The sequence below is a fragment of the Babylonia areolata genome, chromosome 9 (genome assembly GCF_041734735.1).
Source record: "Babylonia areolata isolate BAREFJ2019XMU chromosome 9, ASM4173473v1, whole genome shotgun sequence".
NCBI classification, from domain to species: domain Eukaryota; kingdom Metazoa; phylum Mollusca; class Gastropoda; order Neogastropoda; family Buccinidae; genus Babylonia; species Babylonia areolata.
Genome location: NC_134884.1, coordinates 42,128,954 through 42,150,871, shown reverse-complemented (window position 1 = coordinate 42,150,871; position 21,918 = coordinate 42,128,954). Strand labels below are relative to the sequence as shown.

The 21,918-nt window shown below is 44.2% G+C and overlaps 1 protein-coding gene across 1 annotated transcript in view; it reads right to left on the bottom strand.

The window, feature by feature from the left end:
- LOC143285468 (tyrosine aminotransferase-like) overlaps positions 1–21,918 on the bottom strand; it is a 46,459-nt gene that overhangs the window by 4,476 nt on the left and 20,065 nt on the right. The window contains exons 3-10 of the mRNA XM_076592772.1: positions 20,702–20,806; positions 16,536–16,603; positions 12,605–12,763; positions 10,413–10,604; positions 9,858–9,940; positions 7,518–7,584; positions 5,217–5,345; positions 642–725 (exon numbers count right to left, since the gene is read on the bottom strand). Of these exons, the coding sequence (XP_076448887.1) occupies positions 642–725; positions 5,217–5,345; positions 7,518–7,584; positions 9,858–9,940; positions 10,413–10,604; positions 12,605–12,763; positions 16,536–16,603; positions 20,702–20,806 (887 nt within the window). The remainder of the gene's footprint in view (positions 1–641; positions 726–5,216; positions 5,346–7,517; positions 7,585–9,857; positions 9,941–10,412; positions 10,605–12,604; positions 12,764–16,535; positions 16,604–20,701; positions 20,807–21,918) is intronic.

Sequence of the window (21,918 nt, the reverse complement as noted above, 5' to 3'; positions counted from 1 at the left end):
GGAATATTCCATCACAGTAACTGTAAATACTGCTGAAAGAAATGTATGCAGAGGGAATATTCCATCACAGTAACTGTATGTAGAGGGAATATTCCATCACAGTAACTGTAAATACTGCTGAAAGAAATGTGTGTAGAGGGAATATTCCATCACAGTAACTGTAAATACTGCTGAAAGAAATGTGTGTAGAGGGAATATTCCATCACAGTAACTGTAAATACTGCTGAAAGAAATGTGTGCAGAGGGAATATTCCATCACAGTAACTGTAAATACTGCTGAAAGAAATGTGTGTAGAGGGAAAATTCCATCATAGTAACTGTAAATACTGCTGAAAGAAATGTATGTAAAGGGAATATTCCATCACAGTAACCGTAAATACTGCTGAAAGAAATGTATGTAGAGGGAATATTCCATCACATTAACTGTATGCAGAGGGAATATTCCATCACAGTAACCGTAAATACTGCTGAAAGAAATGTATGTAGAGGGAATATTCCATCAAAGTAACTGTAAATACTGCTGAAAGAAATGTGTGTAGAGGGAATATTCCATCACAGTAACTGTAAACACTGCCGAAAGAAATGTATGCAGAGGGAATATTCCATCACAGTAACCGTAAATACTGCTGAAAGTCACTCACCATCATGTACATAGCACCCTGTGGCATCACAGGTTTGAGGCCAGGTATTTCACAGAAACGCTGATAAAACCGTTCAGCATTTTTCTGTTGTCAAACAAAACATGTCAACTGATTTAGACATGTCCACACATTCATTATATTTCAGAGAAAAAAGAGAAAGAAAAAAAAGGCCTCCACAGATCTTTGCAAAATTAATTAAAAGCAGCTGTTTGTATGATTTACTGATCAATTATATATTTAAAGATTTGAAGAAATAACTTCGATGGCAAAATGAGCTAGAAAAATATTGTAATAAGTACTGAATGCTTTCAGGACATTGCTTCTTTTAACCCTATAACCATTTTAATATTTTCTCTCTCCCTCTCTCATTCTTTTAAACAACCCACACATCAAGCTTTAAAAAAAAAAAAAAAATATCTTTTTTTTTTTTTTTTTTAAAGAAAAGGAGATGAAATGACTAAAACGATGGCATTTGCCTCTCATACCTTTCTCATAAAATGCTAACACATGGGCTTGCATATTCAAATGTGTTTCTTTCTTTTTTTTTAATCGGTTGTTTAATTCACATAGTTTTCATCTAATAAGCATTTTCAAGTATCAGTTGAAAGACAACTTTAAATAATTGCAAGTAGTTTGGAACGAAGGCCTGACAAGTGCCGAATGCATAGGTTTTGTGTGTAGGTCATTAATGTGCTCCTTAAGAATTTTTGTTTGAAGCAGATGCGTAGCATACATAAGTCAGTCCACATGCTTGGACACCTTGAAACTGAGACAAAGACAAGACAGATGGAAAGACAGCCAGGCAGACAGAGACAAGACAGATGGAAAGACAGACAGACAGACCAAACAGACGGAAAGACAGCCAGCCAGACAAGACAGATGGAAAGACAGCCAGGCAGACAAAGACAAGACAGATGGAAAGACAGCCAGGCAGACAGAGACAAGACAGATGGAAAGAAAGACAGACAGACCAAACAGATGGAAAGACAACCAGCCAGCCAGCCAGACAAGACAGATGGAAAGACAGCCAGGCAGACAAAGACAAGACAGATGGAAAGACAGCCAGGCAGACAAAGACAGAAGGAAAGACAGCCAGGCAGACAAAGACAAGACAGATGGAAAGACAGCCAGGCAGACATAGGGAAGACAGATGGAAAGACAGCCAGGCAGACAAAGACAAGACAGATGGAAAGACAGCCAGGCAGACAAAGACAAGACAGATGGAAAGACAGCCAGGCAGACATAGGGAAGACAGATGGAAAGACAGCCAGGCAGACAAAGACAAGACAGATGGAAAGACAGCCAGGCAGACAAAGACAAGACAGATGGAAAGACAGCCAGGCAGACAAAGACAAGACAGATGGAAAGACAGCCAGGCAGACAAAGACAAGACAGATGGAAAGACAGCCAGGCAGACAAAGACAAGACAGATGGAAAGACAGCCAGGCAGACATAGGGAAGACAGATGGAAAGACAGCCAGGCAGACAAAGACAAGACAGATGGAAAGACAGCCAGGCAGACAAAGACAAGAGATGGAAAGACAGCCAGACAAAGACAAGACAGATGGAAAGACAGCCAGGCAAAGACAAGACAGATGGAAAGACAGCCAGGCAAAGACAAGACAGATGGAAAGACAGCCAGGCAGACAAAGACAAGACAGATGGAAAGACAGCCAGGCAGACATAGGGAAGACAGATGGAAAGACAGCCAGGCAGACATAGGGAAGACAGATGGAAAGACAGCCAGGCAGACAAAGACAAGACAGATGGAAAGACAGCCAGACAGACATAGGGAAGACAGATGGAAAGACAGCCAGGCAGACATAGGGAAGACAGCCAGGCAGACAAAGACAAGACAGATGGAAAGACAGCCAGACAGACATAGGGAAGACAGATGGAAAGACAGCCAGGCAGACATAGGGAAGACAGATGGAAAGACAGCCAGGCAGACAAAGACAAGACAGATGGAAAGACAGCCAGACAGACAAAGACAAGGCAGATGGAAAGACAGCCAGACAGACATAGGGAAGACAGATGGAAAGACAGCCAGACAGACATAGGGAAGACAGATGGAAAGACAGCCAGACAGACATAGGGAAGACAGATGGAAAGACAGCCAGACAGACAAAGACAAGACAGATGGAAAGACAGCCAGACAGACATAGGGAAGACAGATGGAAAGACAGCCAGGCAGACATAGGGAAGACAGATGGAAAGACAGCCAGGCAGACAAAGACAAGGCAGATGGAAAGACAGCCAGACAGACATAGGGAAGACAGATGGAAAGACAGCCAGACAGACATAGGGAAGACAGATGGAAAGACAGCCAGACAGACATAGGGAAGACAGATGGAAAGACAGCCAGGCAGACAAAGACAAGACAGATGGAAAGACAGCCAGACAGACATAGGGAAGACAGATGGAAAGACAGCCAGACAGACAAAGACAAGACAGATGGAAAGACAGCCAGGCAGACAAAGACAAGACAGATGGAAAGACAGCCAGGCAGACAAAGACAAGACAGATGGAAAGACAGCCAGACAGACAAAGACAAGACAGATGGAAAGACAGCCAGGCAAAGACAAGACAGATGGAAAGACAGCCAGGCAGACAAAGACAAGACAGATGGAAAGACAGCCAGACAGACAAAGACAAGACAGATGGAAAGACAGCCAGGCAAAGACAAGACAGATGGAAAGACAGCCAGGCAGACAAAGACAAGACAGATGGAAAGACAGCCAGACAGACATAGGGAAGACAGATGGAAAGACAGCCAGGCAGACATAGGGAAGACAGATGGAAAGACAGCCAGGCAGACAAAGACAAGACAGATGGAAAGACAGCCAGACAGACAAAGACAAGGCAGATGGAAAGACAGCCAGACAGACATAGGGAAGACAGATGGAAAGACAGCCAGACAGACATAGGGAAGACAGATGGAAAGACAGACATAGGGAAGACAGATGGAAAGACAGCCAGACAGACAAAGACAAGACAGATGGAAAGACAGCCAGACAGACATAGGGAAGACAGATGGAAAGACAGCCAGGCAGACATAGGGAAGACAGATGGAAAGACAGCCAGGCAGACAAAGACAAGGCAGATGGAAAGACAGCCAGACAGACATAGGGAAGACAGATGGAAAGACAGCCAGACAGACATAGGGAAGACAGATGGAAAGACAGCCAGACAGACATAGGGAAGACAGATGGAAAGACAGCCAGGCAGACAAAGACAAGACAGATGGAAAGACAGCCAGACAGACATAGGGAAGACAGATGGAAAGACAGCCAGACAGACAAAGACAAGACAGATGGAAAGACAGCCAGGCAGACAAAGACAAGACAGATGGAAAGACAGCCAGACAGACAAAGACAAGACAGATGGAAAGACAGCCAGACAGACAAAGACAAGACAGATGGAAAGACAGCCAGGCAAAGACAAGACAGATGGAAAGACAGCCAGGCAGACAAAGACAAGACAGATGGAAAGACAGCCAGACAGACAAAGACAAGACAGATGGAAAGACAGCCAGGCAAAGACAAGACAGATGGAAAGACAGCCAGGCAGACAAAGACAAGACAGATGGAAAGACAGCCAGACAGACATAGGGAAGACAGATGGAAAGACAGCCAGGCAGACATAGGGAAGACAGATGGAAAGACAGCCAGGCAGACAAAGACAAGACAGATGGAAAGACAGACAGGCAGACAAAGACAAGAGATGGAAAGACAGCCAGACAAAGACAAGACAGATGGAAAGACAGCCAGACAGACATAGGGAAGACAGATGGAAAGACAGCCAGACAGACATAGGGAAGACAGATGGAAAGACAGCCAGGCAGACATAGGGAAGACAGATGGAAAGACAGCCAAACAGACAAAGACAAGACAGATGGAAAGACAGCCAGACAGACATAGGGAAGACAGATGGAAAGACAGCCAGACAGACATAGGGAAGACAGATGGAAAGACAGCCAGGCAGACAAAGACAAGACAGATGGAAAGACAGACAGGCAGACAAAGACAAGACAGATGGAAAGACAGCCAGACAGACATAGGGAAGACAGATGGAAAGACAGCCAGACAGACATAGGGAAGACAGATGGAAAGACAGCCAGGCAGACATAGGGAAGACAGATGGAAAGACAGCCAGACAGACAAAGACAAGACAGATGGAAAGACAGCCAGACAGACAAAGACAAGACAGATGGAAAGACAGCCAGACAGACATAGGGAAGACAGATGGAAAGACAGCCAGGCAGACAAAGACAAGACAGATGGAAAGACAGCCAGGCAGACAAAGACAAGACAGATGGAAAGACAGCCAGGCAGACAAAGACAAGACAGATGGAAAGACAGCCAGGCAGACAAAGACAAGACAGATGGAAAGACAGCCAGACAGACATAGGGAAGACAGATGGAAAGACAGACAGGCAGACAAAGACAAGACAGATGGAAAGACAGCCAGACAGACATAGGGAAGACAGATGGAAAAACAGCCAGGCAGACAAAGACAAGACAGATGGAAAGACAGCCAGGCAGACAAAGGGAAGGAAGAAAGGGAACAGTGTACCTTGATGTACTGCAGAGTGCTCTGGAAGAAATCCTGAGGGGTGTTGGCGAAGATGTCTGGCAAAGCAGCCTGAACCAGGGTGTTGGGGCCCAGGATGCGCTGTGACAGTCGCATCAAGCCCTGCCGCACCTGCACACAGTGACACGTGTTGCACTGCAGTGTGCTGTTGTATGACAGTCAGTCGTGTCCGTCTATGACCATCAGAACAGCAGAGAAGGCAACTGCTGAGACCTAACTATTAGGGCTTGATTTTATAATAATAATAACAATAATAATAAAGGAAAATTATATAGCGCCTTTCTCACCAAGAGCTCAGGGCGCTTTACATGAAAGAAAAATATTACTAGTAACATAAAATATTCATGACCACTCTTTCTCAAAAACCCCTCCCCCCACTCACACTCTCCCTTTCCCATTCTACATACATCCAAAGAGAGCTGACGTGGGTGGTGCTGGAGAAAAGGAAGCTGAGAGTACTTATAGATAGGTTTTAAAAAGATGAGTCTTTAGTGATGAGCGAAAAGCAGAAATAGAATCAGATGCACAGATATGATGAGGAAGGTTGTTCCAGATGTGAGGAGCAGCAAAAGAAGAAAGAACGTTCACCAGAGGTTCTTGTATTGACACGAGGAAGTTTCAAAAGGTAACAGTCAGAGGAAGAGTGAAGATTTCTTGTGGGAGTGTAAACACTGTTAAGGTAAGAAAGATAAGTAGGTCCTGCTTATTGGAGAGTCTTGCCCAATGACTGTACTACTACTGAAATGTATTTGACTGTATTGTGTTTTGTTGTGTTGTCTTGGAAATAATGTTTGTGAATGATTTTTGATTCGTGTTTTTAACTTTTTTTTTATGTGCGCTAACCCCCCACCCACCCACTCCTCCTGCAAGATTCCTTGTGATCCCAGTGGTCTTGGTAATAAAGACAGTCTATTCTGTTATACTGTATTGTATTTTACTCTCTTGAGTTGTAAACATAGTCTGTTCTATTTACTGTATTGTACTACACTGATCTGTACTGTATTCAGTATTGGACGTTACTGTATTGTACTGAACTGTGTTGTATTTTATTGCTGTGTATTGGATTGTGTTGTTCTCTGTTGTATTTGACTGATTTGCATAGTACTGTACTTGAACAATTTTGTACTGTTATGTATTAAGCTGTAGTGTAGTCCACTGTACTTTACTATATATTGCACTGCATTTTATTGTTTCTCTTTGTGTAACAACAGATTTCTCTGTGTGAATTTTAGCATGTCACCAGAGAGCTGCTAGCACCACCAATATGCATTTATTTCTTTTCTGTCTGCAAGTATATCTATTTTACTTTCAATTTATTTCCCTATAAAACAGGATTTTTTTTTCTACAGAAGCAAGCCAGGGACAACTCTTTTGTTGCTGTGGGTTCTTTTACATGCGCAAAGCACATCCTGTGCATGGAAACTCGGCTATCATCTCACCTGAAAGGTGACAAGATACAGTCATGCTTCATCCCACAGTTCATTAGGAATCTTGGTCTTGTAACTGAATGTCACAAGGTTATAAAATCAGTCCAATATCAGGCAGTTTTAGAAATGACACATTTCTCACTACAAAAAAATTTACAATCTTATAATCTGATGCCACACCGTTATAAGATTAGTTTAATGCCACAAAAGTTTTAGATGAAATGCTTTTCTCAATACGAAAGATTTTTAAATTTTTTTTTTTTTTTTACATTCTTACAATTCAGTGTTTAAACACTTATTAGATCAGTGTAATACCAAGTTATAGATGCAACGTATTTCTCAGTATGAAAGATAATATATTCTTATCATATAATGTTACAGACTTACAACTTATACATTATTAATTAATATCACCCAAGTTGAAAGATACATTACTGAACATGTCAAGGTGTTTAGAATTCATTTTCCATGTGATGTGTGCCAAGTCCTGGAGAAGATGGCATTTACTGTATATTGTATTGTCATTCATTTTGTGTACAGAAATTGTCTGTAATCTTCCTGACACTTGTCATGACACTACCTCAGAAAAGATGTTGTTTCTTTTGTACAAAACCACCTGTCATTTTGTGTACAGAAATTATCTGTAGTTTTCCTGAAACTTGTCACAACATACCTCAGAAAAGATGATGTTTCTGTCATACACAACAACCAGTCATTTTGTGCACAGAAATTAATTATCTGTAATTTTCCTGACACTCATCACAACACACATAAGAAAAGACGTTTCTGTCATACACAACCACTAGTCGTTTTACGTACAGAAATTATAATTTTCCTGACGCTCATCACAACACACCTCGGAAAAGATGTTGTTTCTGTCGTACACAACAATCCAGCCCAGCCTCCACCCAGGCACCAAGAACCTGCACACCACACAACACCCAGCATCATGTAGAACCTGCACACCACACAACACCCAGCATCATGTAGAACCTGCACACCACACAACACCCAGCATCATGAAGAACCTGCACACCACACAACACCCAGTATCATGAGGAACCTGCACACCACACAACACCTGCACACCACACAACACCCAGCATCATGTAGAACCTGCACACCACACAACACCTGCACACCACACAACACCCAGCATCATGTAGAACCTGCACACCACACAACACCCAGCATCATGTAGAACCTGCACACCACACAACACCCAGCATCATGTAGAACCTGCACACCACACAACACCCAGCATCATGTAGAACCTGCACACCACACAACACCCAGTATCATGAGGAACCTGCACACCACACAACACCCAGTATTATGAGGAACCTGCACACCACACAACACCCAGTATCATGAGGAACCTGCACACCACACAACACCCAGCATCATGCAGAACCTGCACACCACACAACACCCAGCATCATGTAGAACCTGCACACCACACAACACCCAGTATCATGTAGAACCTGCACACCACACAACACCCAGTATCATGAGGAACCTGCACACCACACAACACCCAGTATTATGAGGAACCTGCACACCACACAACACCCAGTATCATGAGGAACCTGCACACCACACAACACCCAGCATCATGTAGAACCTGCACACCACACAACACCCAGCATCATGTAGAACCTGCACACCACACAACACCCAGCATCATGTAGAACCTGCACACCACACAACACCCAGCATCATGTAGAACCTGCGCACCACACAACACCCAGCATCATGTAGGCAAGCTGGTCTACTGGAACTGTCCTCTGGAACATGGACAACTGTTCAGAAATGTAGTAATCATTTCCACACAATGCGAATGCAGTTATATGCATTCATGTATATGTATGTATTTATGTGTGCATCTGCATGAAAATGTGTGTGTGTGTGTGTGTGTGTGTGTGTTTGTGAGTGTGTTTGTGTGTGTGTGATGACATCTGATGTGGCATCTTGATAACACATAACCAGAATGTGCAATGGGTATATGCCTGTTTCACAGTCAAACATAGTGTTTGGATTTTGGATTGTGGTATTTAAGGATCGTTTCAATTCAGCTAGACTAACTTTCTTGCAATAAAACCCCATATTTCCACAACAAATTCAACATGGATGGGATCTGTGCACCTCTCTCAGAGGTCAAACAATAATTTCAAAATCCCAATGACTTCTTTCTCTGCACGTTTGATAAGATCTATGTGAAAATGACCAGGGCTGCTTTTGTAATTGATCTCTTTTTTTCTATCTACATTTTGTTTGTTTGTTTTGTTGTTGTCATGCTGCTGATCAGTGATCTGTACAACAAAGAAGTCTCAGCATCAGTGCCAAACTCTCTCTCTCATACATACTATGATAAATCTTTTTGTAAAGTTCACAATGTCCTTGACCTGCCCATAAGCAACCACAACAAATGCTGACCAAATTCCTCCCAAGGAATGCTAGAATTAAAAGAAAGGGGGGGAAAAAAAAAGAAAGAAGAAAAAAAGAAAAGAAGAAAAAAACAGAAAAACAGCGCTGACATGTGTGATCAAATCAATACACTGACCTTGCTGTTTGTGTCACAACTGCTGGCCAATCAAAAGTACAACATATGTTGAGTCTGTGTGTCCTGGGGTGATTAATAGTGTGTGTGTGTGTGTGTGTGTGTGTGTGTGTGTGTGTGTGTGTGTGTGTGTGTGTGTGTGTGAGTGTGTGAGAGTGTGTGATTGTGTGTGTGTGTGTGTGCTTGTGTGTGCACTTGTGTGTTATGCATCTGAGTGTGCTTTATCAGTATGTAAGTGTGTGTGTGTGTGTATGTATAAATTATATATATATATATATATATATATATGTGTGTGTGTGTGTGTGTGTGTGTGTGTGTGTGTGTGTAAATTAATCAAATTCATACATACAAAGACGTGTTTGTGTGACATCACTCCTTTGTCTTGTCTCTTGAAAAAATTTTTAAGGTGTTCAGAATTATATCAAAAATGAAACACACACACACACACACACACACACACACACACACACACACACACACACAAACAGCATTACAACAAACAGAAGCAACATCAGCGATTACTCAACTGACCAGTCACAGCTGTGATGTACACCTGACCAAAAATGAAAACAAAAAAGGAAGAAAACAAAAGTGAAAGTCAAACAACAAACACACGCGCAAGGCACACAGACCCACCTCTTTGTCAGCCCTCCACAGGATAGGATGGGCACCTGTGTTGTCAGTGACGCCATGGGGTGGTACGTGTGGCCTTCAAACACCTGCAGTTAAGTCAGATCAAATCAAATCACACTGCCTAACGCCCAGCTGACACTGGCGTGAAGGGGCCACTTGATAATGAAAGTTTTTATGCAGCACTGAATTTTAAGCAGAGACACAAACAAAATGGTTCACATCAGTCATTCACATGCATACCCGCTCTAATTCAGAGAGATGAAAGAAAGAACACACACACACACACAAACACACACACACACACAAACACACACACACAAACCACACACACACTTGTGCTATGCAATCATACACACATAAACATGCACATGCACATACACACAACCACACACACACTAACGCACACCCCCCCCCCCCCAACGCATACACACACTCACAACAAACACATAAACACACAAACTCTCCAACCACACCAACAACAGTATACATATGAACAAACAAGCACAACAACAACAACAACAACAACAACACTCAGGAGGACGGAGCTGGCAGACTCACAAAGTGTTCGTAGATCTCGTCAGCGATGATGGGCACCTTGTTGACCTCAGCAATGTGCAGCACTGCCTGCAGGTGCTCCCGGCTGAACACACTGCCGCAGGGGTTGGACGGGTTGTTGACCATGATGGCCGCTGTGTCGTCGTCAATCAGAGAGGACAGGTGCTTCAGGTCGATCTCCCAGGACTTGTCGGGCTGTTACAGGGTGCAGACTTGTACAAGTATAGGAATAGGCATGGGAATAGGTATAGGTATACGGAGTATGGTTGCCTACATGGTGGGGTAAAAACGGTCATACACGTTAAAGCCCACTCATGTACATGTGAGTGAATGTGGGAGTTGCAGCCCACAAACGCAGAAGAAGGAGGAGGTATAGATAAGCAGGTGTATAGGAATATAGGAATACTGGTATTGGTACTGACACTGGTGTTGGTACTGCATTGTATTTTTTGTACTGCATTTTGCACTGCACTGCACTGTATTGTATTGCATTGTATTCATTGTATTGTATGACCAATTCATTTTGTTTGTTCTCTGCATGCTGAATCACAATGCTGTTGTGAAATGGGAAGATTGAAACAAAACAGAATCTTGCGTGCAGGAGAAGAACGGAGATTGTATGCAAAAAGAGAGTATCAGAAATGCTTATTTCATTTAACGAGTGAGCAGTGTACAACAGATTACCTTGTTCTGCATTAATGTACTGCAACTCCCAGTTCACTTATTTGTATGAGTAGGCTTCATCATTTTCCCCTGCCAGGTAGGCTTTGTCTGCACATGCATGCAGAAGACAACCAGCATGCACAACCCCGAAAACAGAGCACGGGGGGAAAAACATGCTCCGTTTTTGTGGGTGTGCATGCTGGCCATGTTCTTGTTTTTACAACCCACCATATAACATGAATTACAGGATCTTTAATGTGCAAATTTGATCTTCTGCATGCATGTACACAAAAAGAGGGTTCAGACACTAACAGGTCTGCACATCTGTTGACCTGGGAGATCTGAAGAATCTCCACCATTTACCCACAAGGCATCAGGACCAGGACTGGAATACAGGGCCCTCAGATTGAAAATTCAATGCTTTAGCCACTTGGGTGTTGCACTCATCCAACAGTATCAGAAGTGCTCATTTCATTTGCAGGAGTGTAGCAAATGACACAACAGGATGTCAGAAATTCTCATCCCACTGAATGAACAACAAATCCTATAAAAGATCATACAACAGCATCAGAAAACCCCATTACATTGAATGAATGCACCTACTGAGTAAAACTGACATGAACTTTTATCTGTTAAACATCACAAATGGACATAAGTTGAGCCGACAGCAATGACAGCTGTGTGATTAATGTTTTCTCCACTGCAATGGGAAATCACTTGCAGCTTAGTCTTTTGTGACTACAGACTGGTGAAACAAGATCATTGTGGCATCAATCTAACATGCAACAAATACCTTTTGTGTAAACTGAGGTAACTGACTTTGCTGAACAAAGGTAATGCAGTCCCAAGAGAAGAAGTAGTTCAAATAAAGAATTGTGACTGACATCCTGACCTGTCAGTGAAACAACAGCCTTCACTGTGGAGTGAACTCATCAGCACCGGACAAGGGGTTAAAGGATATTAAGTTAAAAGGGTTAAAGGTCCCCTAGCCTTGGCCATCAGGGCAGTGACTTCATGTCCAATGTGTACAGGGCACAGCATGACAAGGCACAGGGCAGTGAGTTCATGTCCAATGTGTACAGGGCTCAGCATGACAAGGCACAGGGCAGTGAGTTCATGTCCAATGTGTACAGGGCACAGCATGACAAGGCACAGGGCAGTGAGTTCATGTCCAATGTGTACAGGGCACAGCATGACAAGGCACAGGGCAGTGAGTTCATGTCCAATGTGTACAGGGCACAGCATGACAAGGCACAGGGCAGTGAGTTCATGTCCAATGTGTACAGGGCTCAGCATGACAAGGCACAGCCCCCTCTCCTTCCCAAACTGGTCTGGTTCCCATTCAGTGATTCACTCATGGGTGGAGTGAGGAAACCTGGAGCAGAGTGCCTTTCCCAGGACACCACAACATGCCAAAACAAGGCCTCAAACCCGACTGCCAGACTACAGAGTTAAATTATGCTACATGAGATCTGACTGCCAAGAAGGTGGCAATGACAAAGTTGGACAGGATGCCCAAAGCCGTGTCTTACCAGGAGGTTGTACAGTCGCACTTTGACACCCAGGGACTCTGCCAGAGTCTTGTAGATGGAGAATCCGGGTCGGGGCATCAGGATGTTCTGTCCAGGGTTGGCCAGCACCGTGATGCACAGATCCAGTGCCCCTGAACATCCACTGCACAGAATGATGTCCTGCAACAACATGCACCACACACTCACACTATTTTCTTCTTCCTCTTCTGAGTTCATGGGCTGCATCTCCCGTGTTCACACATATGTACAGGTGGATTTTAAGGTGTATGATTGTTTTTAACCCGCCATGTAGACATCCATACTCTTTTTGGGGGGATGTGCATGCTCAATATGTTCTTGTTACCATAACCCACTGAACACTGGCATTGATTACAGGATCTTAAAGATGGGTATTTGAACTTCTGCTTGCATATACACACAAAGTGGGACCAGGTGCTAGCAGGTCTGCACATGTGTTGACCTGGGAGATCAGAAAAATCTGCACCCTTGACCCCAAAGGTGCACTGAAAACAGGAATCGAACAAAAGAAACTTGGGTGAGAATCCAGTGATTAGTCACGGCACCCATCTTCTGGATTTTGATTATGCTGTGACCCCTTGGTTCATGAAGGGTTTCAGAAAACATCATCATCAAAAACACGACTAGATTTATCAGAATGTTTGCATCAAAGGTAAAATAAGTGGTCACATTCCTTTTCGTGAAAGTATTCTATGTGACACTGGTAGTCTTACGGATGACAGAGGGAGGGGGTGTTTTCTACAAATGGAACAGATGTAACACTCATTGAAATCATTAAAGTCTTTCTCATCCTGTTCAAGGTCACATGAGCAAACACTTGTAGTGTGACTTTGTGCTGGTTCTCAGACAGCGATGTGACTGACCGATGAAATTTGACACAGAGTTTTAATATTCTTAATTAAGGTTATTTCTTCTAGAATGGTAACATTCATTTTATTATCTGTATTCCTTTGACAGTTAATGGCCAACAGATGTTGTGCCCTTCAAGAGGGCAGTTTATGAAATTCTACAATGCTGAAGTCCCCTGTACTTGTCATGTGATATGTTTTATCTCTGATACTTAATGGCCGAACAATCCTTCACAGAAACCCCACCCCAGACATACAATAGGCTGAGATAAAATGTGCTGGAAATCCAATACTTTCCAAGCGGTTACACAGGAAACGCTAAGCACTTTCTAATTCTTTCTGGTTAGTTTCAGATTTGTTGGACCCCGACGTGCCATCTTTGTTCGAGGTGATTGTACCAACAGGACAGTGTATTAAAGCAAGAGCAATTAAATGTCCTCATGTTTCGAGCAGAGGTCAGGAATGCACAATATTCCTTGTCATTATCTGCCTTCATTTCACCTTGCACTGCACCTGGTGTATCACTGTTACAGGCTTGCACACACTGCACACACTCACTCTCTCTCTAACCTAACAAAAAATAGGAAACACACAGACACGCACACTCTCACACATACACATGCTCAGTGTGATATGGGCACTGAAGTCACACAAAAGCCTCTTCATTGCCTCTGTAAATTACTGCAACACACCTATCTCCATCTCTCTCTCAAGCCGACAAGAACACAGTGACTGATTCACTGCTAAATACTGTTAATATCCAAACTATGTGTTAATGGTGTGACCCAAACCATGAAAAAACGGTAAAAAAGAAAAAGAAAGCCCTTGCTTGTAACAAGACAGGAGATAAAATAAAATGGACTCAGCTTCCTCTATTTTTGTTGTTGACAATGATGACAGAAAAAGCTGGGTGTCACTGGCTTCTGAATACTGACAATGGTGATGACATTCCATGGACAACTCACATGAATACATCGCAGTCTGTCACTTTATCCAAACAAATACATGTATATACGTGCATAACGCACAGCTAAGCATTCCTCAAAAATCACTTCCAATATCATATTAAAACAACAACAACAACAACAACAACAAAAACACCTAATTGTATTGTACAAAGGCTGCTCTCCATGGGGACAGCACATCACTTTGGTGCAGTGCCATCTTTGTTTTCTGTCTTTCAGTGTATTTGTTTTACTATCAAAGAAGGTGTTTCTAAAGAATTTTGTATGGGATGACCCTTTAATTGACATGGGTTCTTTCACATTCTCCAGGAGCATGCTACACACAGGATCTCAGTTTACTGTCTCATGACAAAGACATTCACTCCTGACACCACTTGAGGTTTTGTGGTGGGGGAAATAGAAATCCCAGTCCAGCATGGAACATGAACACACAGACACTTTCTTCCTTGTCAGGCGTATTACCACAGTGCCAATGTTCTATTCTGACCCCTGCAGGGTTCATACACTTAGTGAGTGCAGACCACTGCTCTATTCTGACATCTGCACGGTTCATGCACTTAGTGAGTGAAGACCACTGCTCTATTCTGACCCCTGCAGGGTTCATGCACTTAGTGAGTGAAGACCATTGCTCTATTCTGACCCCTGCAGGGTTCATGCACTTAGTGAGTGCAGACCACTGCCCTATTCTGACCCCTGCACGGTTCATACACTTAGTGAGTGCAGACCACTGCTCTATTCTGACCCCTGCAGGGTTCATGCACTTAGTGAGTGAAGACCACTGCCCTATTCTGACCCCTGCAGGGTTCATGCACTTAGTGAGTGAAGACCACTGCTCTATTCTGACCCCTGCAGGGTTCATGCACTTAGTGAGTGAAGACCACTGCTCTATTCTGACCCCTGCAGGGTTCATGCACTTAGTGAGTGCAGACCACTGCCCTATTCTGACCCCTGCAGGGTTCATGCACTTAGTGAGTGCAGACCATTGCTCTATTCTGACCCCTGCAGGGTTCATGCACTTAGTGAGTGAAGACCATTGCTCTATTCTGACCCCTGCAGGGTTCATGCACTTAGTGAGTGCAGACCACTGATCTATTCTGACCCCTGCAGGGTTCATGCACTTAGTGAGTGAAGACCATTGCTCTATTCTGACCCCTGCAGGGTTCATGCACTTAGTGAGTGCAGACCACTGGCCTATTCTGACCCCTGCAGGGTTCATGCACTTAGTGAGTGCAGACCATTGCTCTATTCTGACCCCTGCAGGGTTCATCCACTTAGTGAGTGCAGACCATTGCTCTATTCTGACCCCTGCAGGGTTCATCCACTTAGTGAGTGAAGTCCACTGCTCTATTCTGACTCCTGCAGGGTTCATGCACTTAGTGAGTGAAGACCACTGCTCTATTCTGACCCCTGCAGGGTTCATGCACTTAGTGAGTGAAGACCACTGTTCTATTCTGACCCCTGCAAGGTTCATGCACTTAGTGAGTGAATACCATTGCTCTATTCTGACCCCTGCAGGGTTCATGCACTTAGTGAGTGCAGACCACTGGCCTATTCTGACCCCTGCAGGGTTCATGCACTTAGTGAGTGAAGACCACTGCTCTATTCTGACCCCTGCAGGGTTCATGCACTTAGTGAGTGAAGACCACTGTTCTATTCGGACTCCTGCACGGTTCATGCACTCAATGCAGACAGGTCCACAAGTGTGCAATCACAGCAGTCCTGAAGAAGTATTATGGTCTGCTCAAGTCAAATTCCATTGATAAAGTAGATGTTTTTCCAATGTACAGAAATGTTTGCTGTAGAAATATCCATAATGGTAATAATAATGATAATATACTTACTTACAATGATATAATAAAAGGGCATTTCCATGCTTTCCCTACCCTTTTGCTCTGGGACATCAAGATGAAATGTTAACATGTATGTACACAATGCACACACACACACACAAACGTATGCATGTGCGCATGCATTTTTCTTTTAGAAATTGAATGACTCATGACTTATGTAAAACAAAAGTGCATGTACCTGTGCTCACATATAAAATAACTATCAATCACAAATTCCTCTCTCTCTCAGCCATAATGCTCTACTCGTTACCTTCGCCTCAACTTGCGCAGTTGGAGAGGACACATATTCTGCAACTGCTTGGCGAGACTTGTCATACCCTGCAAAATAAAAATAAAAGATTTACAACCAGTACCAGTGGTGTGTAGCCGTTATCACTTGACTTTCCCAGTCGTGTTTTCTTGGCTCGTCGGCATACAACCGGACTTTCCGATCTGAGCTGCGTCCGCGTTCGTGAGCTGCAGTTTCCACTTTCACTCTTTAATTTACGACCTGCGTTTTCGTGTTGGACCGCTTTTATCCCCCACCCCTCCCCCACATAATAAAAACTTGCCGCTATTCTCTGTTTGGGGTGGGCAGTGGGAGTCAGTAACTTTCTTTCCCGTTTTCAAGCTCGGTAACTCACTTTGTTGGGGGAAAACCCCGGGTGTTCCTGTCCAGGAATGTGCATGAAGACCGTCAGAGACTAAACATCTCTCAGTGCTCGTGCGACTCGCAGTTGTAACGGGGCAGCACCACTGCCTTGGAGTATGACTAGGGGAAGTAACGCTGTTGCTTTAAAGAAAAACGAAAGTGCAAGTGCACACATCGTCATCCGTAGAGTGTCCACAATCATCACGTTATTATTCTGACACAGTCCATTGATGCAGTTTCCCATTTGGTACCTTCCGGAATTGATCGTTTGTCATCATCAGTACCATCATCGACATCAGTAGGCCTATCACGTTAGTTTTCTTTAAGCATGTACAATGACATGCACACACATTGTCGTCTTCCATTTCTTCCCTTCAGCTCATGACTATGTGCGCAGACACGGACACACACACACACACACACACACACACACCACATCCGCCCTCGCCGAACAACTAAGCAACCATACTGCAGCAAAGTGGTCTCCGCCGGTATCATACCTATCATATCACTGTGTAATATCGTATCGTACCAATCATCTTCTTCTTCTTTCCGTTACACGACCAACATCGACTTGCCGATGACTCTGTCGTGGTTCATGCATGCTGGGTATTTTCGTGTCTCCATAACCCACCGATCGCTGACATGGGTTACTGAGGATCTTTAACGTGCGTATTTGATCTTCTGCGTGCTTATACACACGAAGGGGGTTCAGGCACTAGCAGGTCTGCACATATGTTGACCTGGGAGATCGGAAAAATCTCCACCCTTTACCCACCAGGCGCCGTTACCGTGATTCGAACCCGGGACCCTCAGATTGAAAGTCCAACGCTTTAACCACACGGCTATTGCGCCCGTCATATCATATCGCCGGCATCGTATCGTACCTATCATATCATGTAATATCGTATCGTACGAATCATATCATATCGCATCGTATCGTACCTATTATCGTATCGTATCGTACCTATCATATCGTATCATATCGCTTCATCGTAATTCTTTTTTTTTCTCCTTTTTTAAAAAAAAATTTTTTTTTTAATCAACGGTCACCGTCCACGCCAATTTTCTCCGACGAAATAGTTTTCAAAAGCAGACGGATCAGGTCAAATCAGCTCAATCTTCACGCTGAAGTTATTCGGATCAATATCTTGCACCGACCAGTGATCTACTTTGCATCACTAGGCATTGATAGGTCTTCTTGGGAAAGAGAATTCAAGGTTAGGTGATTACACTTAGCGAACAATCACTTCTTATCAGAACCTAATATGATTACACATGAATGTGCATTGTGATACATCTGCGGCGACAATTCCAGTTTTTAATTTTTTTAAATTTTAAACATTCTTTTTCTCATGATTAATCATAACAATAATCATTATGATATCAGGTCTTCTTGGGAAAGAATTCAAGATTAGGTGATTAAAGTTAGCGAACTATCACTTGTTATCAGAAACTAATATGATTACATATGAATGTGTACTGTGATACCATGACATCGGCGAAAATTCCGTTTTTTTATTTTAAACATTCTTTTTTCTCATGATTAATCATAATGATAATCGTTAATGATAACACATGATTAATCGGGAACGGCAACATTAACTAGCCACTCGAGATTTCAATCTGATGGCGGCGGTTTGAAAATGTGCGCTTGCGTCTTTTCACTGTACGTGATAACAAGTGTGTGTGTGTGTGTGTGTGTGTGTGTGTGTGTGTGTGTGTGTGTGTGTGTGAGAGAGAGAGAGAGAGGGGGAGACTAAATGACGAAAGAGTGTACAGAATTTGACACAAGAGACCTGACACCTCTTCACCACCACCCCGTTACCCCCGGCCCCCCGCCCACACACACACACCCTCCCACACCCCCTCGCCCCCCCGCCCCCCCCCCACCGCCCCTCGCCACCGAATCCTCCCCATTCCCCCGACACACACACACACACACACCCGGATGGGAAAACCAAGGCGGTGTTGTCTTGTGCCAAGGTGTCAAGGTGACCTGTGTCACTGCGACTGACAAGCCCAACGAGCTCGCCAGACACACACCTGGGGGTCGATCCCTTGTTGTTCGTCACTCACATGATGTAACTTGCTCTCAGTCCTCAGTGTCTGGCTATGGCTTTGGACAGGCGATACAGTCCACTTTACACTGAGCACTCACAGCTGCTGTTGTGGCTTCTCTTTCTCGGTCTGTCTGTCTGCCTCTGTATCCCTGCAGTGGTGGTGGTAGTGTGTGTGTGTGTGTGTGTGTGTGTGTGTGTGTGAGTGCGCGCGCGCGCGCGTGTGTGTATGCGTGCATGCGTGTGTGTGTGTGTGTGTGTGTGTGTGTGTGTGTGTGTGAGAGAGAGTTTACGCGACAGGTTGTACTGTGCACGTCTGTGAAAGTGTGTTAATGTCAGCACGTTGACATTGGTAAACAGACACTCAGAGCCTCGGATAGAGACACAGACAGACGGAGACAGAGAGACAGAGTGTGGGAGAGAGGGAGAGGGAGAGAGAGGGAGAAAGAGAGGGAGAGACAGACAGACAGAACAAGAGAGAGAGAGAGAGAGAAGGGGGAGCTGGTGAAACAGTCGGTCAAGTGTCAGTCAGCATGATTTACTCCAGTTGCCACAGGAGAACGGTGAACATACGGTTGTTTTGGGCAAGCAACAACAACACAACAACAACAACAACAACAACACACACACACACACACACACACACACACACACACACACACACACACACACATCCGTCCCCCTCCCCTTCTTCCACTCCATCCACCCTCAGCAGATAGAGCAGACTGAGACCGTCTTTGTGCATATGTAATGTGACTGCAAGGACATGTAAAGAAAACAGACAGACAGACAAACTGACAGACAGACAGACAAACAGACAGACAAACAGGCAGGCAGGAAGACAGTCAGACAGACAGACAGACAAGCAGGTAGACAAACAGTGACAGACAACAGACAGTCAGACAGACAGACAGACAGACTGACAAGCCGACAGACAAGCGGGCAGTTAGGCAGACTGACAACTGACAGACAAACAAACAGACAGAAAGACAGACAGGCAGGCAGGCAGACAAACAGTGACAGACAGACAGACAGGCAGGCAGGCAGACAAACAGTGACAGACAGACAGACAGACAGGCAGACAGACAGGCAGGCAGGCAGACAAACAGTGACAGACAGACAGACAGACAGGCAGGCAGGCAGACAAACAGTGACAGACAGACAGACAGACAGGCAGGCAGGCAGGCAGACAGACAAACAGTGACAGACAGACAGACAGACAGGCAGGCAGGCAGGCAGACAGACAAACAGTGACAGACAGACAGACAGACAGGCAGGCAGGCAGGCAGACAGACAAACAGTGACAGACAGACAGACAGACAGGCAGGCAGGCAGACAAACAGTGACAGACAGACAGACAGACAGGCAGGCAGGCAGACAAACAGTGACAGACAGACAGACAGACAGACAGGCAGGCAGGCAGGCAGGCAGACAGACAAACAGTGACAGACAGACAGACAGACAGGCAGGCAGGCAGACAAACAGTGACAGACAGACAGACAGACAGGCAGGCAGGCAGACAAACAGTGACAGACAGACAGACAGACAGACAGGCAGGCAGGCAGGCAGACAAACAGTGACAGACAGACAGACAGACAGGCAGGCAGGCAGACAAACAGTGACAGACAGACAGACAGACAGACAGGCAGACAGACAGACAGGCAAACAGTGACAGACAGGCAGACAGACAGTGACAGACAGACAGACAGACAGACAGACACTGACCGGTGGAGGGCCCATAACCGTTGAACTTCCTGGCCTTGAGGGACTGCACCACAGCGTCCTCGGCAGCTTCAGGGGCCGGCAGGTTGCCGAACACCGTGGGGTCACCTGCCACGGAACACCACCAACACACCTCCCTCACACATCGGTAATAACATAGAGGATGAAAAACAACTACAGTCTGTGATAATGATAACAATAACACGACTACAGCACACACCAACACACTTACCTCACACATCGGTAATAACATGTGATATGAAAAACAACTTGAGTACAGTCTGTATTAATAATAACAATAACACTACTACTACTACTACTACTACTACTATTAATAATAAACGATATGAACAATGAGGTTAGGAGAGTAAATGAGTAAAAGGCTGTGGCAGTCTTGAATGAAAAGCTAATTTGTGTCTGCTCATTTCTTCTGTCATTGCTGCTGTGTGTACATGTCACTACTACTACTACTACTACTACTACTACTAACGATATGAAAGAACAATGAGGTTAGGAGAGTAAATGAGTAAAAGGCTGTGCCAGTCTTGAATTAAAAAAATATAAAAAAAAACCAAAAAAACAAATTTGTGTTTGCACATTTCTTCTGTCATTGCTGCTGTGTGCATAATTTATGTCAAATGATCTGACGGTATAAGGACAAGCCCGGTACTTTCCTTTTGAGGACGTTTCTGGGTTTGTTCCGATTTACCTTTTATCTACCTGTGTGCTAGTTGAATGGGTCGCATCAGCAGCATTGACTTGAAGTCGTGTATCATGTGTATGGAGAGCGTTAATCACTCTTTACTGTTCAGTGTCAACAATGAAGATATTACTTGTAGAACTTGTAGGACTTGTAGAAGAGAACAAGAGTGCTTATGGACAGGTTTTGTGTGTGTGTTTGGGCGCTGTCCTGATTTTTTTTCAGAATGAAGCGCTGTGTTTACCAGTTAGGAGAGAACGTATTGTGTAACAGTGATGATGAAACACGTGTCTGCTAATGTAACATACACCCGGGAACAGCCTACTCAAAAAGCAACTACCAGCATTAGAAGGGTAATATCGGATTGCATGACGACGGTGAATCATATGTCTGTTAACTGATGTAATTGCCTGCACCAAAGAAGACAGCCTACACAAAAAAACGATCACCACGAAATGGCAGACACAACAATATATGCATTCTTACAAAGAAATTAAATGATTATTTCTATTGAGGAAAA